Source organism: Gadus morhua, chromosome 1 (genome assembly GCF_902167405.1).
Source record: "Gadus morhua chromosome 1, gadMor3.0, whole genome shotgun sequence".
NCBI classification, from domain to species: Eukaryota; Metazoa; Chordata; class Actinopteri; order Gadiformes; family Gadidae; genus Gadus; species Gadus morhua.
The window spans coordinates 27,179,550-27,201,448 of NC_044048.1; the positions used below are offsets into that span (position 1 = coordinate 27,179,550).

Genomic DNA, 21,899 nt, shown 5'->3' on the forward strand with positions numbered 1-21,899 from the left:
TGACATGTGACAGAGAGAGAGAGAGAGAGAGAGAGAGAGAGAGAGAGAGAGAGAGAGAGAGAGAGAGAGAGAGAGAGAGAGAGAGAGAGAGAGAGAAATAGAAAGAGAGGAAGAGGAGGAAAGTCTGAGCAAGAGAGAGAGAGAAAGAGAAAGCAAGAGAGAGAGATGGAGAGAGACAGCGAGATCTAAAGTAAATTGGCATTATCTCCTACACATCGAGAGAGAGAGAGAGAGAGAGAGAGAGAGAGAGAGAGAGAGAGAGAGAGAGAGAGAGAGAGAGAGAGAGAGAGGGAGAGAGAGGTAGAGATAGAGCAAGAGAAGGAGACAGAGAGAGACACTCTCTGGTGGAGTTGTCAAAAATAGATAGTTTCCCCCATGCCTTATAACCCTCCACTACTCCACCTCCTCCCACCTCCGCCCGACTCCTCCTGCGCTGTATGTCGGTGCTGTACAGCTCAGAGAGCCTGGCTGCTAAAAGGGAAACTCTGGCTCACTCTGGTCTTGTTAAAGGTCCCTGAAGCGATGGGGGCTCACGCCTAAATCAAGACCGGTATCAATAATGAATACCAAGAGAGAGACAATGCTGGGGCGCGTTCGTGAATGTGTGTCAGTGTGTGACAGTGTGTGCGCCCGCGCGCGCGCGCGTGTGTGTGTGTGTGTGTGTGTGTGTGTGTGTGTGTGTGTGTGACAGAGATACACATTCCTTGCGCGCCCAGAGCTCCAGCGTTTTCATGGTAGGAGAAGTAGTGCCAATAACCCGCTGTGCAGGTGATAGGGATGTGGGATGTGAGATGTAGGACGGGGGGAGGGGGCGGGGGGGGGGGGGGGGGGGATTGAGATATCTATCTCCATCCCCGAGCTGTGTGTGAACAATTTTCAGCGGTATTGCATTCATCTTCCCACCAGGAACTAGACGAGGGAGCGCAGAGCCGAAGCAGACTCAGGAGCACAGAGCTGATATCAAAACCCTAAAAACAGCATTAAAACTAATTCCACGAAAAGCCGGCGGGGCTCAGGAAGTTGGTCCGAAGGAGAATCGAGCAGATCATGCTGGGCAATGCCTTCAAACGGTATCCATGTGTGCCGAGTCTGATGTGGAATAAAGGGAGCGCGCAGAAGTGGAGGAAAGTAAAGCAGTAAAGCAGAACAACACCTGTCTGTGAGCGCGAGTCCAGCTCTGTTATGGGAGGACCCTTCGCCCTCGCTCTACTTCAACACCTCAGTCATGCACGTGTCCAAACACTTCCTGTCTGTCCTGTCACCCCCTTTCCCGCACCCTCTCTTACCTTTCTCTGGGCTCAGGCTTCGGATATTTCCAGAATCATCCATTTGGCACGCTCCACAGCCCTCGCACCCCCACTCCACCTGCCTGTCGCCCCCCCAAAAAATCCCTGAGCCGCTACAACTGTGAAGAAGACGCTGGCATCATCTTCATCACCTTGTCTGTCATCGCGGCCGTCTCACCAAGCCGAGCGTACGGTTGTGGGCAAGGCGCCCGTTGCTGTTGGAGTCATCCCCAAGACGTGGGAATCTGCAAAAGTGTGTTGTTGGGGAGGAGGAAAACGAAGAAAGGTATTCCCACACTCTTGATCTACTTCCTGGTCTTCTCATGCGCAATCCCGCCCACTTCTTCTGCTATACCGTTCCCACCAGTTTTAGCATCCACACCTCTCACTCTCTCTTCTCTCTTTCTCACTCCCCTCACTTTCTCTCTCTTCTCTCTCTCTCTCTCTCTCTCTCTCTCTCTCTCTCTCTCTCTCTCTCTCTCTCTCACTCTCTTGCTCTCTCTCTGGTTTGTATCTGGCAGTTTCGCGCGTCCGGAACGCAACGTCGGAATGAAGCCCTCTGCTGGTACGCTACTGTAGCGTACCTCTCTCTCTCTCTCTCTCTCTCTCTCTCTCTCTCTCTCTCTCTCTCTCTCTCTCTCTCTCTCTCTCTCTCTCTTTCACTCACTCTCTCTCTCTCCCTCTCTCCACGACATCTCTGAGGCTGAGTAGGGGAGAGGTGTGGAGAGGGGATGAGCAGTGCAGCCGAGTGGATGAGTGGAGGAGGGGTGGATGAGAGGAGAGGAGGAGCGGAGGAGAGGAGAGGAGTGGCTGGGAGGGGGGTCTAGGGACCGCTCACCGCGTTTCCTCGCCAGCCACTTAGGGATCGGCGCTCCAGAGAGCGCGAGGGGAGGTGAAGGAGGGACGGGGGATGGGGGGGAGGAGGCTGGGCTGGTTGGACGAGGGTTCTGGTGGTCGTCACATTGTCGAGAATCAACCGGGAATACACAAACCATTACGTCTGGGTGGAACCAAGGGGCGGTGGGGGTCGGGACGATGCTGAAGAGGAGGGGAGATGGGGAGGGAACACATGGCGAGAGGGAGGGAGATAAGAGAGAGAGAGAGAGAGAGAGAGAGAGAGAGAGAGAGAGAGAGAGAGAGAGAGAGAGAGAGAGAGAGAGAGAGAGAGAGAGAGAGAGAGAGAGAGAGAGAGAGAGAGAGAGAGAGAGAGAGAGAGAGAGACATATAGAGAGAGAGGGACAGAGGGGAGACATTAAGTAAAACACAAGGAAGTGGATTGGTTAATGCATTTGGGGCGAGTTCAAGAAGAGAAAAGACAGCCACTGAAAGGGGGAGAGAGATAGAGAGAAGAGAGAGAGAGACAGACAGAGGGTGGCAAATAGATACACAGAGACAGATTGAGACATAGACAGATACATAGAGAACGAGAGAAATAGGCAAACAAGAGAGAGAGAGAGAGAGAGAGAGAGAGAGAGAGAGAGAGAGAGAGAGAGAGAGAGAGAGGGAGACAGAGAGAGAGAGAGAGGCAGTATAATGTGGCAGAGATAAATACAAATTGTAACTAGGAGAACATTGGAGTAGAGAGACACAAGGATAACTTGGGAGGGAGAGAGGGCGAACAGCATCAGCGGAAACCATCATCTCAACATTGGAGAGATGAATAGAGAGAGACACTAGAAGAACAAGGGCGAGATATATAGCGAGAGACACTGGGAGAACAGGGGAGAGATAAATAGAGAGACACCAGGAGAACAAGGGAGATATAAATAGAGAGAGACACCAGGAGAACAAGGGGAGAGATAAATAGAGAGAGACACTAGAAAATGGGAGCGATAAAGAGAGAGAGACACACCAGGGGAACAAGGGAGAGATAAATAGAGAGAGACACACCGGGGGAACAAGGGAGAGATAAATAGAGAAATAAACTCAAGAACATGGGAGAGGACAAGGAGCACATTGGAGGGACGATAAGAGGGAGACTCTCGGAGGCCATGGGGGGACAGACAGCCATGATTGTGAGGGGAGTGTATATCGGAGCAGGGCACCGGGCTCCTGGTCCTCATGTTTTATTCAGCACGGCTCTGACAGAGGGGCTGCTGCATGAGCCCTTAAAAGAGAGTGATGCGGAGGAGAAGACAGCAGAGAGATGGTAAAAAGTGCGGCTCCCTCGGTTTCTCTCCTGAATCCCACTTCTCGTTGAGGTCTTCACAAGGCTTCTTTGCGGGGGGGCTGAGTGAGTGGAATAATATTACCCCCCCTCTGGTTCTCCTGAGCCCACTGTGGAACAGCGGCGGGGATAATGGACGCAGGATGCTGGGCCTGACCCTGAACATAAATAATCCATTTCCATGACCATCTCATCATGGAACACGTTGGTGATCGTCACGGGGACCCGGGCATCGTATGACCCCTGGCAGGTGTGGCCCCCGGCACAAGTGGCACCCGGACGGTTCTGAGCAGGCCTTGCAAGTTCCTTAACAAACTAATTAATGTTTCCTGATGTGAAAAGCTAAATATCCGAAAAACGCGTCAAAAGAGCTTTATTGTGAAAGCTGCTTGTGCGTGCGTGAGCGCCTTCTGCAGAAGCATGTGTTCGATTTGAAGTGTCATTCAGCTTGAAAGAACGCAGCAACCATATCAAATAAATTGGAGCAGGTTGCCAGGTAAAATGAGCAGTTAAAGTAGGAAGCTTAGCACCGCGTGCCGGGAGTTCAATAAAAACGGACTTCATTGTATTACAGAAATCACCGGTAAAGCGGTGTGTTTAGTTTGTAATGAATGTAACAGCATTACTCATGTGGCCCCCAACGAAAAATCATTTCCCCCCTCCCCTGCAGAAGGAGAATGTTTGGTGTAACTGGAGAGTCTTCATATCATGTCACCACGGCCCACCTCCCCACCCTACTCCTACACCTCCCCCACCTCACCCACAACCTCCTCCTCTTTATCCAGCTCCTCCCCACCTCACCCACAACCTCCTCCTCGTTATCCAGCTCCTCCCCCACCTCACCCACAACCTCCTCCTCGTTATCCAGCTCCTCCCCCTCCTCATCCACAACCTCCACCTCCACCTCTTTATCCAGCTCCTCCCCCTCCTCATCCACAACCTCCTCCTCGTTATCCAGCTCCTCCCCCTCCTCATCCACAACCTCCACCTCTTTATCCAGCTCCTCCCCCTCCTCATCCACAACCTCCTCCTCGTTATCCAGCTCCTCCCCCTCCTCATCCACAACCTCCACCTCCACCTCTTTATCCAGCTCCTCCCCCTCCTCATCCACAACCTCCACCTCCACCTCCTCCTCGTTATCCAGCTCCTCCACCACCTCCTCCACCTCCTCCACCTCCTCCACCTCTTCCTCCTCACAGCTACCTCAGTAGAATAGTATACAATATAAAGTAGACGGACAGTATGAAGAAGTATATCATGGGTGTAACTGAATCCTCCCGGAGCGACCCCGCGACCGTCCCCACCAGTAGATCCCCAATGAGCCACGACCTTAACCCCGGCTCAGTCGCTGGAGGAAGTGGACCCTGTGCACATTTACACATCGCTCTGTCTCACAACATTAACTACAGTAGGACTCACCTGGTTTGAACCAAATAAGCCAGAGGCTGACCCTGCAGCCAACTGATGCTGCGCTGTAGTCAAGGGGTTATGGAATAGACTGGGATATGTACCTTAACGATACGTTTTTACATAATGAGCCGAAACTAAATGTATGCACCTGCCTTGAACTGTTCTGCTCCTCTGTTAATCGTGGTCATGGAGACGTCACAGAAACAGAGGCAGACATGTATATGTTCCAACATACAGCCTTATCCTTGGCCAGACTATACTACATGTTTAATATTCCACAGCTTGAAATGTAATAGTGTAAAGTACAATAAGCATTGGGAGATTTCCCAACTGCATATTTTATCAGCTCTAGAGTGGATTCTAAAGCTATCCTACTCATAAATACCAGCCTAAAAAGAGAATAGATTAATAAGTCTATTTCAGTGAATTGTTATAGCGTTGTGCTCTGGGATTGCCTTGTGCTGCTCTGCAGACTTCATCTTGCCCACTGCAGGGGGTGTGGTTTAGCCTTCTGATCAGCAGGTGCCTTGAACTCCACGACCAGTTAGTCAATAAAAGCTCCCCAGTCTAAGGACTGTTTGAAAACTAGCTCAAAGACTTCCTCCTTCAGGAAAGTCTACCTGTAGTCGATTTGTAGATCTCATGCATCTTTTATGCATATAAAAATTCCTCTTTCCTGCAGTTTACATTCCTGACACACACACTACCACCGCAGACTCCATCCATTCCTTCCTTTCTACATAAAGTAGCAGGGGGCCAGCAATCATAAAACACTGAGATAATCCTGTCTGTAATGTATGTATTGGATGCACACAGACACGCAGACAAACTCTCGTGCACACGCACACACACAGACACACCACCATCACTGCCAAGACCATCCATTCCTTCCGTTCTACATAAAGCAACAGGGGGTCTGCAATCGTAAAACAGATAGAATCTTGTCTGTGATGTTTGCAATGGGATGCACATAAACACACACAGACACACGGACACACGGACACATGGACACACGGACACACACACACACACACACACACACACACACACACACACACACACACACACACACACACACACACACACACACACACACACACACACACAGCGGGGGGCAGGTTTGTTGCTGTAGGAGGTCTGTGACTGAGCTGGTAGTCAGCTAAGAGCATGGGAAGGGCCCACAAGGAATAGGTTAATGGTCTCTTAAGAGAGAGTGCAATAGTGTGTGTGTGTGTGTGTGTGTGTGTGTGTGTGTGTGTGTGTGTGTGTGTGTGTGTGTGTGTGTGTGTGTGTGTGTGTGTGTGTGTGTGTGTGTGTGTGTGTGTGTGTGTGTGTCTGTGTGTGTGTGTGTGTGTGTCTGTGTGTGTGTGTGTGTGTGTGTGTGTGTGTGTGTGTGTGTGTGTGTGTGTGTGTGTGTGTGTGTTGGGGTGACTCAGGGCTGGGGAGGCCATAGGACAGCCAATCGGATTACTATGCCAGATCTCTACAGGAGCAGTAAAAAGAAGGGCTGGTGGAGGTTCTGAGCCTTAGGGCTCACTTTCCAGGTTTCTCTCACTGCAGAGCCACCGGCACAGCGATACACTCCCATACTTTAGCCCTTCTCTAGTTGTTTCAGCACACCTTTATGCATCCCTTACATAGTGCAACACTTATTTCCTCCCATGGAGAAATAAGATGGTCCTCACTCCTTGCTGCTGGTAACAAATACATCTCATGGATCGTTCTAAAGGGGGCCGGTCACACTCGGCTCGTTTCTAATACAGCCCTGCTTTTTCTTCTTTTTTTGTGCATCATTTTTGTTAAATATCCCATATCATGCTTTTTCTTAGGGTTAATACTTAACTAATACTAATACTTAATTTGGGGGTAGTACTACAATAGGGTTACCCCTTATTATTGTCACAATGTTGTGACAGTGAAAGATTGCACACAGACTTATTTAGGCTATTGGCCAATGTATTTACTTTTTGCGATATTTTGCAAATACATTTTGAGTTTTTTATAGATTATCAACATTTGATGTTTGGTTCCTGTGTGTGTTGATCCAGTATCTCAAAGTGACGAAAGAAGCAGGCCAAAAAAGATGAGGTAGTGCAGGAAAAAAAACAATGGCAAGCATTGATTTTCTTCTGTGTATGGAAGATAAAGGTGAAATGAAAAGCTAAACCACCAAAGTAGCCTGAGACCTCAGAGGGTAAAGGGAGCGTTTGACAGAGAGCGAGTGGAGCTGTTGCAGGTCCGCCAGGGCCTTGGGCCGAGAAAGACCCTGGCAGCTTGCTTTGGCACGTATTGCAGCGATATGGCTGGAGGCCCCGAACAGAATGCTATTATAGTCGTCCAGGCGGGAGGTGAAGACAACGGCGTGGATTATGGCTTGGCAGAGAAGTGTCTCTGCCAAGCCAGGGTACCGGGTAAGGTTTGGAATTGTACAGCAGATTTGATTGAAGAAAGCAGATTCAGTACTACTTAAATTGCAGCTTGATGATAAACTATATTCTAAATTAACCTAGTCTATAAACAGATCCTGCTGGACACTTATAACGTTACACTCTCTGCACCTTGCTAATTCGTGATCGATCAGACGTTTTGGGATTGCTGATGAGAGAACAAAGTGTCGTCAAGGTGTCGGCCCCCCGTCCTCGCTTACCCACTTTTCATTGGGTGCAAAGTGGGCTCCAATCAATCCCTGGCGAAATCCCTGGCGGAGTCAACGGTTTAACCGCGGTTGTCCAACGGAGGCATGCCTGGTTGTTCAGAGTCTGGCTCTGCACTTCTATACAAAGGGACTTACATTGGATGCGGATGCACACAGTCATGAGAAGATGAGCCACCTTGTTCAAGGGCTTCAGGTCAGGCTCTGTTTAAAGTGGATCAAACGCAGTAACCTTCGGCCCGAGGAACGCCAATATATTATCCGCCGCTGCCAAATGATTCACAGGCTTTTCAGACCGCAGGTAGGAAGAATAGGAGCAGGGAGGGAGATTGGATTAGGAATGAGCTACATCTTGTAGCACAGCCAAGTCTGGATTTGATCAGCTCTGATGCTTGCTGGTAAAAATCCAGACCAAACGATCCGTAGGCACTGGGAACGATCAGGAAACCGTGGACGAGATTCTGAGAAGACACTGAATCTGGAGGCTTAATAAACTACTATAGTATCAGGGAACTACTACAAACTAGTGGAGCAAGTCTACTGGTGGTATATCATCAGAGAGAGAGAGAGAGAGAGAGAGAGAGAGAGAGAGAGAGAGAGAGAGAGAGAGAGAGAGAGAGAGAGAGAGAGAGAGAGAGAGAGAGAGAGAGAGAGAGAGAGAGAGAGAGAGACAGAGAGAGAGAGAGAGAGAGAGAGAGAGAGAGAGAGAGAGAGAGAGAGAGAGACAGAGAGAGAGAGAGAGAGAGAGAGAGAGAGAGAGAGAGAGAGAGAGAGAGAGAGAGAGAGAGAGAGATGGAGAGAGCAAGAGGGAGGAACGGCACAGAATGTGGGCTAGCCATGGCCGCGCTGGCCGCTCCCTGGTGGTGGATGGATGGACGGATGGATGGCTGTCTGTATGGATGGATGGATGGTCTGTGAGTTGATGCTTTGAAGAAGGTCTGAAATAACTGAAAGACACTGTGTGCTGCCCCCCCCCCCCCTGAGAAGACACTGAATCTGGAGGCTTAATAAACTACTATAGTATCAGGGAACTACTACAAACTAGTGGAGCAAGTCTACTTGTGGTATATCATGAGAGAGAGAGAGAGAGAGAGAGAGAGAGAGAGAGAGAGAGAGAGAGAGAGAGAGAGAGAGAGAGAGAGAGAGAGAGAGAGAGAGAGAGAGAGAGAGAGAGAGAGAGAGAGAGAGAGAGTGAGAGAGAGAGAGAGAGAGGAGAGAAGGAGAGAGAGAGAGAGAGAGAGAGAGAGAGAGAGAGAGAGAGAGAGAGAGAGAGAGAGAGAGAGAGAGAGAGAGAGAGAGAGAGAGAGAGATGGAGAGAGAGAGAGAGAGAGAGAGAGAGAGAGAGAGAGAGAGAGAGAGAGAGAGAGAGAGAGAGATGGAGAGAGAGAGAGAGAGAGAGAGAGAGAGAGAGAGAGAGAGAGAGAGAGAAAGAGAGCCAAAGGGAGAAAGAGGGAGAGAAAGAGAGCAAGAGAGAGAGAGAGAGAGAGAGAGAGAGAGAGAGAGAGAGAGAGAGAGAGAGAGAGAGAGAGAGAGAGAGAGAGAGAGAGAGAGAGAGAGAGAGAGAGAGAGAGAGAGAGAGAGAGAGAGAGACAGAGACAGAGACAGAGAGAGAGAGACAGAGAGAGACAGAGAGAGAGAGAGAGAGAGAGAGAGAGACAGAGACAGAGACAGAGACAGAGAGAGAGAGAGAGAGAGAGACCCTTGTGTTTCAGCAGGGTCATCCCAGGGGGGATCCCTGGGAATTTGATGGAGTCGATGGGAGAGAAATCAATAATGGCCAGCTATCGCTTCTGAGGGGCCAGCGGCTCGACCAGCGGCACAAGAGATCAGTGTTTACAAATTCCTCAACGGAGGAACGGCACAGAATGTGGGCTAGCCATGGCCGCGCTGGCCGCTCCCTGGTGGTTCGGATGTGTTGCTCAGCCCCTGCTGCTCCGGACGGATTCCACACTCCCCACACTCACATGAGTTACTCCTCTACTCCTCTTAAATAGCTGGATGCTTAAATAGCCCTGCTGGCGTAGGTTTACTAATGAGGCACTTCTTTGTGATGCCCCATTCTGTCTGCCTTTAACCAGCGAGTGGACGTGGGCGTGCGATTCGGCACCATACGGGTGGAAAAAGAGTCCGAAATTAGACTCACAAAAACCAACGTTATGAAGAAGCATCTGAATTAGTATTTCAATTGTCCTGTAACCGAAAGAAACTCAATGCAAAGGACAAACACTTAATATACACTCAATACACTATTGAGTGTATATTAAGTCTGTTGCAGGACAGTGAATTATCATGACCACTGCTTCGCATGAGGAGAATAACAAAGTATGTAGAGGTGCTGATAGACTGTGCCAGCCAAAAGATACTGGGTTTGATCCCCGATGTCCACAGCCTACAAGTAAGCTTCCTTGAGCAAGAAGCCCCTAGCCCCAAAAATGTCTCCTTAATGACTCTTCTTCTGCTCCAGATGAACGGCTAATAGTAAACCGTAGTTTAAACAGCCTTGTTGGAGAGGAGAGACCTCCCTGGATGAGATGGGTTTCTCCTGCACAAGGCCGGTGAAGAGGCCGGACTTGAGCTGAGAACACCCCACATTGTAACCCTTATCTATTTCCTACCAACCGCTTTGTTACTCTGTGTTGCTTTTTATCTGTGTGGGGGTGGGGTGGGGGGGAGGATGTTGTGTGTGTGTGAGATGGGAGTTTAGCGCTGTGTTCCTCCCCGACACTATAATCTTGAATCCCCCGGATGCCATTTCCTTGACACAAGCCCCTGCTTTGTTGTTCCCTACTGACCCTCAATCCACACCCTGATGGAATGGAGGACGCCTGCTCTACTGCTTGAACTGATAGCCCGTAGGCCACACACACACACACACACACACACACACACACACACACACACACACACACACACACACACACACACACACACACACACACACACACACACACACACACACAGAAACACACGCACACATACAGAAACACACACACACACATACACACACACACACACACACACACACACACAGAAACACACACACACACACACACACACACACACACACACACACACACACACACACACACACACACACACACACACACACACACACACACACACAGACATGCACAGAAACACACACACACACACATACAGAAACACACACACACACACACACACATACACACACACACACACATATATACACAAACACACACACACACACACACACACACACACACACACACACACACATACAAACACAAACACACACAGAAACATACCCGCATAGAAACACGCAGGCACGCACACACGCGCACACACACACACGACAATTTATTAACACATACACATTCACACATGTGTGCACACACAGACATACAGACTCCCACCAAACACACACACACACACACACACACACACACACACACACACACACACACACACACACACACATACACACACACACACGCACACACACACCAAAGTAGAAGAAGCAGGCACAAGCACTAGCAACCACAAACACACAAACACACACACATCCACATAAACACAGACACAAGCACATAAACGCACACACACTCGCCAAGCTATTACAGTAACTCAAATGTTGACAATAATGTCTGGATCGATACAGCTTTCCTCCTTTCACAGTAATAGCGTCGGAACTGGCGCAATTATGACTGCTATAGATTATTTATTTTTCTCCTAGATATAACAGCAAGAGGGTTGAAATGGGACGGTTGATATTCTTTCATCAATATCTGATATTTAGCCACCCAAACAAAGACATGCATTATAATAATACTATCACATATTTAGATATAAATGTCTTTATAATGTACAGTGGGGAGAGTGTGTAATAATATCTGTGTCTGTATTAATATGTATCTGTGTGATAACGTTGCGTGTTAAGTTATACGTGTGTGTTCGCACGGCATGTGTGTGTGTGCTTATTTGTGTTTGTGTAAGTGTGCGCACAAGGAGGCCCAGGTGTGCACTGATGTGTGGAGTACTCTCATGGCGAAAATGAGTGGGGGAAAGCAGTCAAATGGTTTGAATTTCAGCCACCGGTCCTTGCAGAGAAGCACCCCAGGCTTTCAAGAACCCGTCAGGCCAGAGTTTGTCACATCCCGTCTTGACTGCACGTCAGCCCTCCACACGGCATGGGTACGAAAACAAGCTGTCACATCAAATCTCCATGCATGCACTCCAAGCCCTGACAGTCATCTTTTCTAACTCACAAGTTCAGGAATTGACTCAAAGATGAACTTCTGTCGACACTTTCAACGTTCCTCTCCTTAATGATGTGTGTCTGAAATAAATCACTGTAAGTCACGTGGATAAAGATAGAATGGGAAAAAGTAGATAGTGTTGTACAGATATGAGATAATACCTTAGGGGATACCTTTCTGTTTCTTGTCAGTAGTTAGAGAGCCAGCAGTAACAGTAACAACAGAAGAAGAGACGCATGTGAACGGTTCCTCCTCGCGTCGCTCTCCTGCTTTGGTACTGCAGCGCCCACTACAGTCTCTCTGAGTTCATCTTTAGAGGTTGAACTGAACAGCCGCCTCAAACTGGCTCTCGCACTGCTATCAAGATATGTTATTTGAGGATACATAAGTTGTACTGTGCTGTTTTTCCTATAAACCATAGTTTAGTATCATATCGTATGAGGCTATCGTATCTGTTGTGGTTGTTCACTTATAGCAAGCGATTTATATAAAACTGCATTATACTGCTTCCCGACTGCAACACCGTTGTGAAATAACATTTGACATTCAACAAGTGTGGATGCTGGATTTGGTGATGCATTGTATTTCTCCAGAGATACTCAGAGTCTGAGCTGTTTGTTAGCCTGCATGTCCTGCTCAGTAAAACACAACATATTGCCTGGTTCAAATGTTGTATATTGGATCCAAAAGATTTGATGAGAATCGCCCACGGTTTCTAAAAAAACTCTCAGCGCGTTGGTGTTGTGTGCTCAACGACCCGCAAGAACCAATCAGTACTGCTTATATATTTACACGATATACTCGTGAAGTTCATTGAAGGCGTGGCAGGGATGGCTAAACCAATTGATTACAAATAATCAAAAGAGGTGGAACTGGATGATCAAACAGGGCTGAGGATGATTATTCTGGGATAGCCTCCATCTTCTCCACACTCAACTGGCTTTCATTTCCGATCCTCCAATTCGGTGTTTGGGGAATTGTATGCAACGTGGTGTTGAAATCAATCAGCTCGTTTCTATTTTAATGATTGAGTGCTGTAGGCCGCAGAGTGAAGGAAAGTTATTCTAACCGTCTCAATAGATACTGCTGTTTTGTTGAAGATACATAGCATATCGCTGTCAATATCAGTCTCACGCATTTAGTTTAACCTTTATTTGTTTGTTATGGATTCTCTAGTGAGACTTGTCAGTGTGAAAGCTAAATCCCATTTTAAATGCCTCTCAGAGGCCAATATGAAACCTGTGCTTCAGTTGAGTCAGCACTAGATAGGAAATGAAAAACAGGTGATTTAAATTCATGCAGGCATTTCAAAAGAGTGTGTCAAGGTCTGAGGAAAAGGTCTTAGAGGACCTACAATGACGTTCGCCTTCCTCTGTAAAGACATTGACATCGTTGTGAATAATCAAAAAGGAGAAATCGAGAGGGTAAGCCGACATTGATAAAAAGTCATCTTTCCCAGATAATGTTTCAGTTCACACAGTTGTTTAACCCCAAACGAAAATGTATCAAACTCAACCAAAGTTAACGCCTCTTGAGCAAATGCCAACAACTTAAGAGACTCAAATCAATTATTTGCAGCTCTATTTTCTAACCCTTATATGGGAATGAAACCTGCCATCTCGTTGACTGACCCCTGATGTGAAACATTCTGATGACACAAATGTGACCTGTTGTTCAGTAAAGCACATGCATGCACAACTCTCACACACTCACAGACACACACACACACACACACACACTCACACACACACTCACAGACAAAAACAGCCACACATATGCACCCATGCATACATGTGCGCACACAGAAAACAAACACATAGACACACACACACAAACATAAACACACATTCGATCACTCACTCACAGAGCTAAGCGAAAATTTTCCACACACGCACACACACACACACACACACACACACACACACACACACACACACACACACACACACACAAACATACACACACACACACACAAACACACCACAGTAACGTGCACAGGTGTGTGTGCATGCGTGTGATCTTGCATGTGTATGTGTGTGAGTCCTACCAGGCATGTGATTGAATATAAAGGTTATTCTAGAGGAAGTAATGAATGACATCTCTTTAGGGAGAGGACTCATTTGAGAGTGTCCCAGTAAACAACCACGCAGATAAAAAGACATTCCATTTGCAGCCACCCCTCCATCCGAAAACAACGGCTGACTGGACTGCAACTGTGGAAAGTGTATTCCCGTCTGTTTAAATGACTCTGTATGATCTCGCTCTATAACACCACAGGTTTGACACAGTCCTGTGTGTGTGTTGGTGTGTGTGTGTGTGTGTGTGTGTGTGTGTGTGTGTGTGTGTGTGTGTGTGTGTGTGTGTGTGTGTGTGTGTGTGTGTGTGTGTGTGTGTGTGTGTGTGTGTGTGTGTGTGTGTGTCTAGTTCCCCTTGGGAACAGTGTTTCTTATGTTCCTCACAGTTGAATGTGAGTTGAACAGACAGCACCAGACCTGTCCCTGGAGTGTGCAGACAAGCGTTCAGGGCGTTCAGGTTGTCAATACAATAGAAATAGCACCATGGCAGTGCAGCACAAAGAGGCGGCTTCTGATTCGCTGTCCTTATGTCTGATTATATCACCTCTCTCATAGCTCTCTCTCTCTCGGTCTCGCTGCTCAAGACCTTGCCCCGGCCTTGAGGAAACAATCCCAGACTGAGCGCAAACTTGCCAGCCGCCTAGAAATCCGATTAAGGAGGTCATTTTGAAAGTTGTCAATCTAGAGCAGACACATTTGTTAAATTAGATGAGTCTAGAGTATATTGCTTCCATCAAATATATCGGTGTTAACAGATTCCGATTTTAATTCGATTGTTTTTCATTGATCCTGCACACACAAATCTGCACGCCCCATGCCGCTATTAAAGGAAAGTTATATTATACAAAAAAGGATACAAATTCAAAGCAATTAAATGACTAACAACACAAACAGCAGATATGTCTGTACACACAATTAGGGCAGTAGAATAGTGCTGAAAAATAAATGATTGTGGCTAGAGAATGTTGTCTAGACTTTAGAGTACACAGTCCACCACATTATCAGTCTAGAGTAGACTTCAGTGAACTATCCTGTGCAGGCAAGCTGTGTTTTCCTAGAGGATGGTGAAGCCTTGATCCCAGTTTCCTGTGTCTATCTATCTTAGCTTAGGTTAAGGCTGTTTCTGAGGCCAGTCTGTTCCCTCCCTGGTGGCTGTCCTCCTGACAGAAGGGGTCCACAACATTTCTGGATTCCTCTTGTCACAGAGCAGAGGAGACAGACAGAGGTGTCTGATCTGTGTGACTATGTGTTTGTGTGTATGTGTGTGTGCGTGTGTTTGTGTTAGTTTGTGTGTGAGCTTGTGTCTGTGTGCTTGTGTGCGTGCGTGCGTTTGTGTGTGTGTGTGTGTGTGTGCGCGTGTGTGTGTGTGTGTGTGTGTGTGTGTGTGTGTGTGTGTGTGTGTGTGTGTGTGTGTGTGTGTGTGTGTGTGTGTGTGTGCATACGAGTACAATAATGTGCGGTAGCAAATTGTGTAGTGTCCTTCCACAGTATAATCCACAGTATTAATATCTTTCCGTGTAGATTCAGCTGGTAATTTTCCATGCTTACATCACTGAGCACTGAGCTCAGAAGAGCTTAGCATTTACATTTACAAAAGTACTGTGGTGTGTAGCAGTTACTGTTTACTGTTGGGATTGCCATGATGCCTTCGTTAATCGAAATGTTTCTCCACTTCTATTCAACACAATCGTCATTTGTCATAAGACACCTTTTATCCAAAGCGCCATTCAGTGAATTTATCAAACAAGTCATTAAGAAACTGGTGTGTGCATGGGGATTGAACCCAGAAACGTTCAGCTAGCACCTTAGTCACGCAAATAGCCTATCTTCCTCCACCAACATTCGGGGTGTTACATGTCTGTCTGGCCACCGTACTCAGACGACTTCAGCAGGACGTAAACGGTGTGCCTCGGTGCTGACCAGTATCACAGCTATAATGATAGCGAGCAGCCGTTAGCCTCGACCGGCCGCGGAGCCGCTGACACCGGGCGTGTCTGCTCGCCCCGTAATCACGCCATTAGCCTGAACAGCAAAGGTCAGGCCGCAGCCGGGATAATGTGCTTAATGTGCAGCGCAGTCGTCTCCCGCCGCTGCTTGGCTAATGGTCATTTATGTGCCCATCAATAGGAAGGGGGAAAACGGTGGGCACTCAAACGCACACATGCACGCCCCGTGTTGACCCACATACACACTCTGTCTGGCTGGCTGTATAGTAATACACACACACACGCACACACATTGTGCTTGTATGCTTGTGTGTGTATGCCTGTGTGAAGCGTGTGTGTGTGTGTGTGTCAATACATTCATGTTGGATTTGTGTCTGTGGTAATTCACTGTGATTACTCTACAAAGAAAACATTTGGTCTAATTGATTATTCTAATGGGTTCTTAGTTTAAGACCTCGGTTTAAATGTAGGTTAAATCACTGGAGACATTCAGTTTGTTCAGCATCATTTATTACCGCAGAGCTCAACCACAATATGTCGACGCACGCACATACAAACAGACACTCTCCCACTCTCACACACACACACACACACACACACACACACACACACACACACACACACCCCCACTGGGCATTTGGCAGACTCGATGAACACTCAACGTGGGTCTCGTAACATCCAAAAATCTGGATGCAACACAGACATACACATACACACACACACACATAGAAAAACACACACCATGCACACATACACACAAACACATACACACACACACACACACACACACACACACACACACACACACACACACACACACACAGATGCCGCCCTTCCGCTCACACATACGCACAGATCCACGTACACACGTCATGCCCACAAACACATATCATGCCCACACACACACACACACACACACACACACACACACACACACACACACACACACACACACACACACACACACACACACACACACACACACACACACACCCACTGGGCATTTGGCAGACTCGATGAACACTCAACGTGGGTCTCGTAACATCCAAAAATCTGGATGCAACACAGACATACACATACACACACACACACATAGAAAAACACACACCATGCACACATACACACATACACATACACACACACACACACACACACACACACACACACACACACACACACACACACACACACACACACACACACACAGATGCCGCCCTTCCGCTCACACATACGCACAGATCCACGTACACACGTCATGCCCACAAACACATATCATGCCCACACACACACACACACACACACACACACACACACACACACACACACACACACACACACACACACACACACACACACACACACACACACACACACACACACACATAACCTCCCACAAAAAATCCATTTCAACCTACTATCTTGGTGTGCTTCCATTTGCTGCCTAATCTAATTATTCTAGCTCTAAGTAGCCTACACTGGCGATGCCAACAGCTCCCAGACGGTTAGCCGTTGCAAGTTGCAAAAGAAAAAGAAAAAAAAAACGAATCATCACTCCGTCTCCTGTCCAATGAATTCACAATTAGCCTGTAGCGTCTGCAGCAGAGCCCACATGTGTCGAGTCATCACAACCAGATAATGGCTTTTAATGCTAGCGCTAGTGATTTCCGGGGGAGGCATAAGGCTCATCTGGGCTGGGGGGTGGGATGGCGGGAGGGGATGTTGATAGCAATCTAGCAAATGGAGGCACTCCTATTAATGGTAATGGCTTAGCAGGTAGCCACCCTGGTGCTAAAAACGGGGCAGAGTGGCTCTCGGGCCCCTAGCTCATGTCTCAACTGAGGTGTGAGGGGTGAAGGCGGGTGATCGAGGGAGGGGCAAAGGGAGAGGGAAAAGTTGAGAAAGAGAGCGATTAGCCCTCTCTCGCTCCTTCTGCCCTCTCTCCCTCTCCTTCACGGCCCCCTCTTGGCCTGCCCTCTTCCCCTCATCCCTCTGGCTCCTCCTCCATCTGTCCGTCTTTCCACGGTCCAGAGAGAGATCTACCACCACTGTGTTGGAATTGTCAGTGTAATTCACTGAACTGCTGGAAAAGGGTTTCAGACACACCTAATTAGTTTGGTGATAGGGGGATGAAGTCATTGAAGTAGACGAATGGAGAGGAGGTTGTGTGTGTGTATGTGATTGTGTGTGTGTGTGTGTGTGTGTGTGTGTGTGTGTGTGTGTGTGTGTGTGTGTGTGTGTGTGTGTGTGTGTGTGTGTGTGTCTGAATTCATGCATGCGTGAATTTATATGTGTGTGTGTGTCTGTGTGGGTGTGTATGTGTGCGTATGTGTGTGTGTGTATGTGTGAATTCATGCGTTAATTAATGTGTGTGTTTGGGAGGGGGGGTTGTGTGTGTGTGTGTGTGTGTGTGCGTGTGTGTGTGTGTGTGTGTGTGTGTGTGTGTGTGTGTGTGTGTGTGTGTGTTTATTATTGTGCATCGGCCTGTGTGTGGGTATCTCTGAGTCTGCCATTGTTGTGCTATAATGGATCTCTAACATTAGTCGGCTAATTTGCTTCCTGAGATTCAGTCGTTCAGAACAGATTAGCAGTTGATTCTCGATGGGGCCAATGACTGTGGACGGCTAATTAATAACAATAATGGGTGGCCATATGTGTGTGCGTCTGTCAGTCTGTGTGTGTGTGTGTGTGTGTGTGTGTGTGTGTGTGTGTGTGTGTGTGTGTGTGTGTGTGTGTGTGTGTGTGTGTGTGTGTGTGTGTGTGTGTGTGTGTGTGTGTCTGTGTGTTTGTGTGTGTGTGTGTCTCTGTGTACCCAGGATAGAAAGAAAGAAAGAAAGGAAGAAGGGAGGGAAAGACGGAAACACAGTAAGAAAAAAGTCTGTTTCCCGTAAAAGACCCGTAAAATACCTTCCGAGAGAATAACAATAATTTGATCATGGTATTCTGTGATTTGATAAGCATTGTTTTTATTACAGTGCAGCTATGTAATAATCCCTGAATAATCGCATCATCTCCGGTAGCGTTAATGATGCGGGCCGAACTACACCCCTGGCTTCTAACATCACATTCTCAGCACATCTGATATGAGTTCATGGAAATTAACAAATCCAGGAAATTGGTAAATATCCAAACATCCCCGTGGGGTGTTTGGAAAGAACCACTTATTACCAAAAACCTTCAAGAAACGATTTCCATCCAAGACATCCTTTGCCTCAAACCATGCAGTCTTGTCTAATGGTATATACATGTTCGTAGGCAGGGCTCATAAGGTGAACTCACTCACCCAAAGGTCTTTGAAAGGATGTTTCGCAAGGTAAATGATGACAAAGATTGGGAAAGTATATTCACGTCTGAGTTTATTGTATCTCTCCTTCAAGAACCCTTCGCCGCTGCTAAAAGTCTACTGAAAAAAACGAGGCATTGAATAGATGTGTGTATGTGTGTGTGTGTTTAGGCGACCGTGTGGGTTTGCCATTATGAGGTGGATATATTGAGTTTAATTTCCCTCTAAAGTACAATTTTACAAATTCAAAAAGTCAAAACTTTGGACATTTCAGACATTTCAAATACGCACAGCATCACACACACATAGCACACACACACACACACACACACACACACACACAAACACACACACACACACACACACACACACACACACACACACACACACACACACACACACACACACACACACACACACACACACACACACACGCACACGCCATTCAAAGATTATTGAGGTAAATTCAATTTGACAGCACCTTCATAAAAGCTAAACAGCTCCAATGAGGGTTGGAGCGCGCCATCCGTAATGAACATCGGAAGACCTTTGACCCCTAATATCCAACAACCATTACCCCTCCAGGAGAACCGCGGGACGCAGGTGCAGCTGTCCTCATGTGCATTAACACGTTCCTATTTGCTAACTCTACCATAGCCACAAGGCTAGCACTGCCCAATCTAACACTCACACATATCCAAGACTGAGATTGAGACTAGGATAGTTTAGCTCCATTTTTTGCTGCTCGCCTAAAAATTATAATTTCTTTGTTAGATGAAAAGAGATAACTGTGCTATTCCTAAACATCCACCGCCTCCATTCACCCGGCGTATTTCAGTGTGAGACAGATTACTGTACAGCTCAATCCAGTCTCACGGAAATACGTGACACTGTCACGTTATTTAATCTATTCATTCGTGATCTGGGATACGTAATTTCAATTTTTTCGTGCCAAAAGCACAAATTTCTAACAATATGACAGCTTTTGGACACCCGTTTCTACTTCACCTTTGATTCTGGGAAATTGTGACAATTCACAGATATATTTAATGCAGGTGCGCTGCTCTGTAGTCAAACCACAACTGAAAAAAAGGCATCTGCTTCATCTCTACTTTTTCAAATGAGTTTGACATTTGTGCTGTTGGCACGAAAACAATTAAATGAAGTGTCCCAGATCACGAATGAATAGATTAAATGACGTGACGTGACAGTGTCACATATTTCTGTGAGACTGGGTTGCACAGCCAGCCAGAAGGACAGGCAGAGAAAAAGACAGACAGAGAAGGCTTGATCTCAGCCAAGTGGGTTTGACAGCAGTAATTGGTTAATAAGGAGCTAGTAAGCCTTCCAGGGCTCTCGCGCTCTCTCTCTGCCTCTAAAGCAGCCAGGGTTGAAGCTCCCTCTCTCCCCCATTCCTCTGGAGCCTCTGACTCACCGACCAATCACAAAGAGCCTGAGGGGCTCGGATTGGATAACAGATCCTCTCTGTTCCTGAAGTACAGGTGGTGCATTACAGTGTATTACAAGACTATGATAGATACCATGGTTTACCTTTTACAGTACCACAATGCATTGCAAAGTACTGCTCATAAACAAGCATTACTTTAAAGACTACTGTGAAGTGGAATACCTGTGCAGGTAAATCCACCTTAATTTTCCCCCAACCTTTCTATTTCCAATGCATCTCGGTTAGCAAAGGCAACTTATAAGACATTGAGATGCATGCCATATAGGATGCCTAGAGGTAGGGTGGGGAGCCAGAACCCTGTTGTAACAGCTGAGGGAGCAACAGGGAAAATATGACTCAATTGCACGACTCTGAGGCAAAAGTCTGGGTAGAAAGAATGGTCTTTACTAGAAGATATGTCGGTACACAGGAAATCAGTTGACAATCAGGCAAACTTCTGGTAGGGAGAAGACAAAGGCGTAGTTGGTCGGTACATGGGAAATCAGTTGACAATCAGGCAAACTATCCGGTAGGGAGAAGGCAAAGGCGAGGCGGGAGTAAACGGACAGGAATCAGAAAACCGGGAACCGTAATAATCACTCAGGAAATCCTGTGACACTTGAAACGAAGAACAAAGATGAACAGAGGAGGGAAACACGCTGACTAAGTACACTTTGAGGGGAATGTTAATGAGGCACAGGTGAAAACAATTAAGGTGGGTGAGGACAATCTGAGTTGAGAGGAAAATAAGGAAAGGGTGGGGAAATAATCAATGAAAAGGGCGAGATGTGACACCTATACACTAATATGGGAGTCAAACACCCAACACAATATTGCCCTCTTCTGTGAACACAGCCTAAAGTGAAATGTATTCACTTGTTGGCAAATGATTTACTTCAGATTACCAACCTCCAGACTGAACTAGGTTGTTTTGTTGTTTCACTGCTATGCTGTGGCCATTCCGGTATTTCCCCAGGAGCTTCCCCGCAAATTCGCAAACACGCCCTCTATGTTGGAGGCAGAGCTCGAGGTTGATGGTGTTTCGTCGTCAATTTCCCTGGTGGAGGTCACTGAGGTAGTCAAACATCTCCGCAGTGGCAAAGCCCCAGGGATTGATGAGATCCAGCCAGAAATGCTAAAGGCTCTGGGTGTTGAGGGGCTGTCATGGTTGACACGCCTATTCAACATCGCGTGGGAGTCGGGTACAGTGCCAAAGGAGTGGCAAACCGGGGTGGTGGTTCCCCTGTTCAAAAAGGGGGACCAGAGAGTGTGTGCCAATTACCGGGGTATCACACTTCTCAGCCTCCCTGGTAAAGTCTACTCCAAGGTGCTGGAAAGGAGGGTTCGGCCGATCGTCGAACCTCAGATTGAAGAGGAACAATGCGGTTTTCGCCCCG

The 21,899-nt window shown here is 47.3% G+C and overlaps 1 protein-coding gene across 4 annotated transcripts in view; it reads right to left on the reverse strand.

Annotated features, from left to right (window-relative positions):
• plch2a (phospholipase C, eta 2a) overlaps window positions 1-21,899 on the reverse strand; it is a 134,294-nt gene that overhangs the window by 65,696 nt on the left and 46,699 nt on the right. Inside the window, exon 1 of one of the 4 annotated variants that reach the window (XM_030360369.1) lies at window positions 1,287-2,014. The exons of the other annotated variants lie outside the window; for them this stretch is intronic. Coding sequence (XP_030216229.1) covers window positions 1,287-1,329 — 43 coding nt within the window. The 5' untranslated portion in view covers window positions 1,330-2,014. Of the gene's footprint in view, window positions 1-1,286; window positions 2,015-21,899 lie in introns of those variants that run through there. 4 annotated transcript variants of the gene reach the window in all.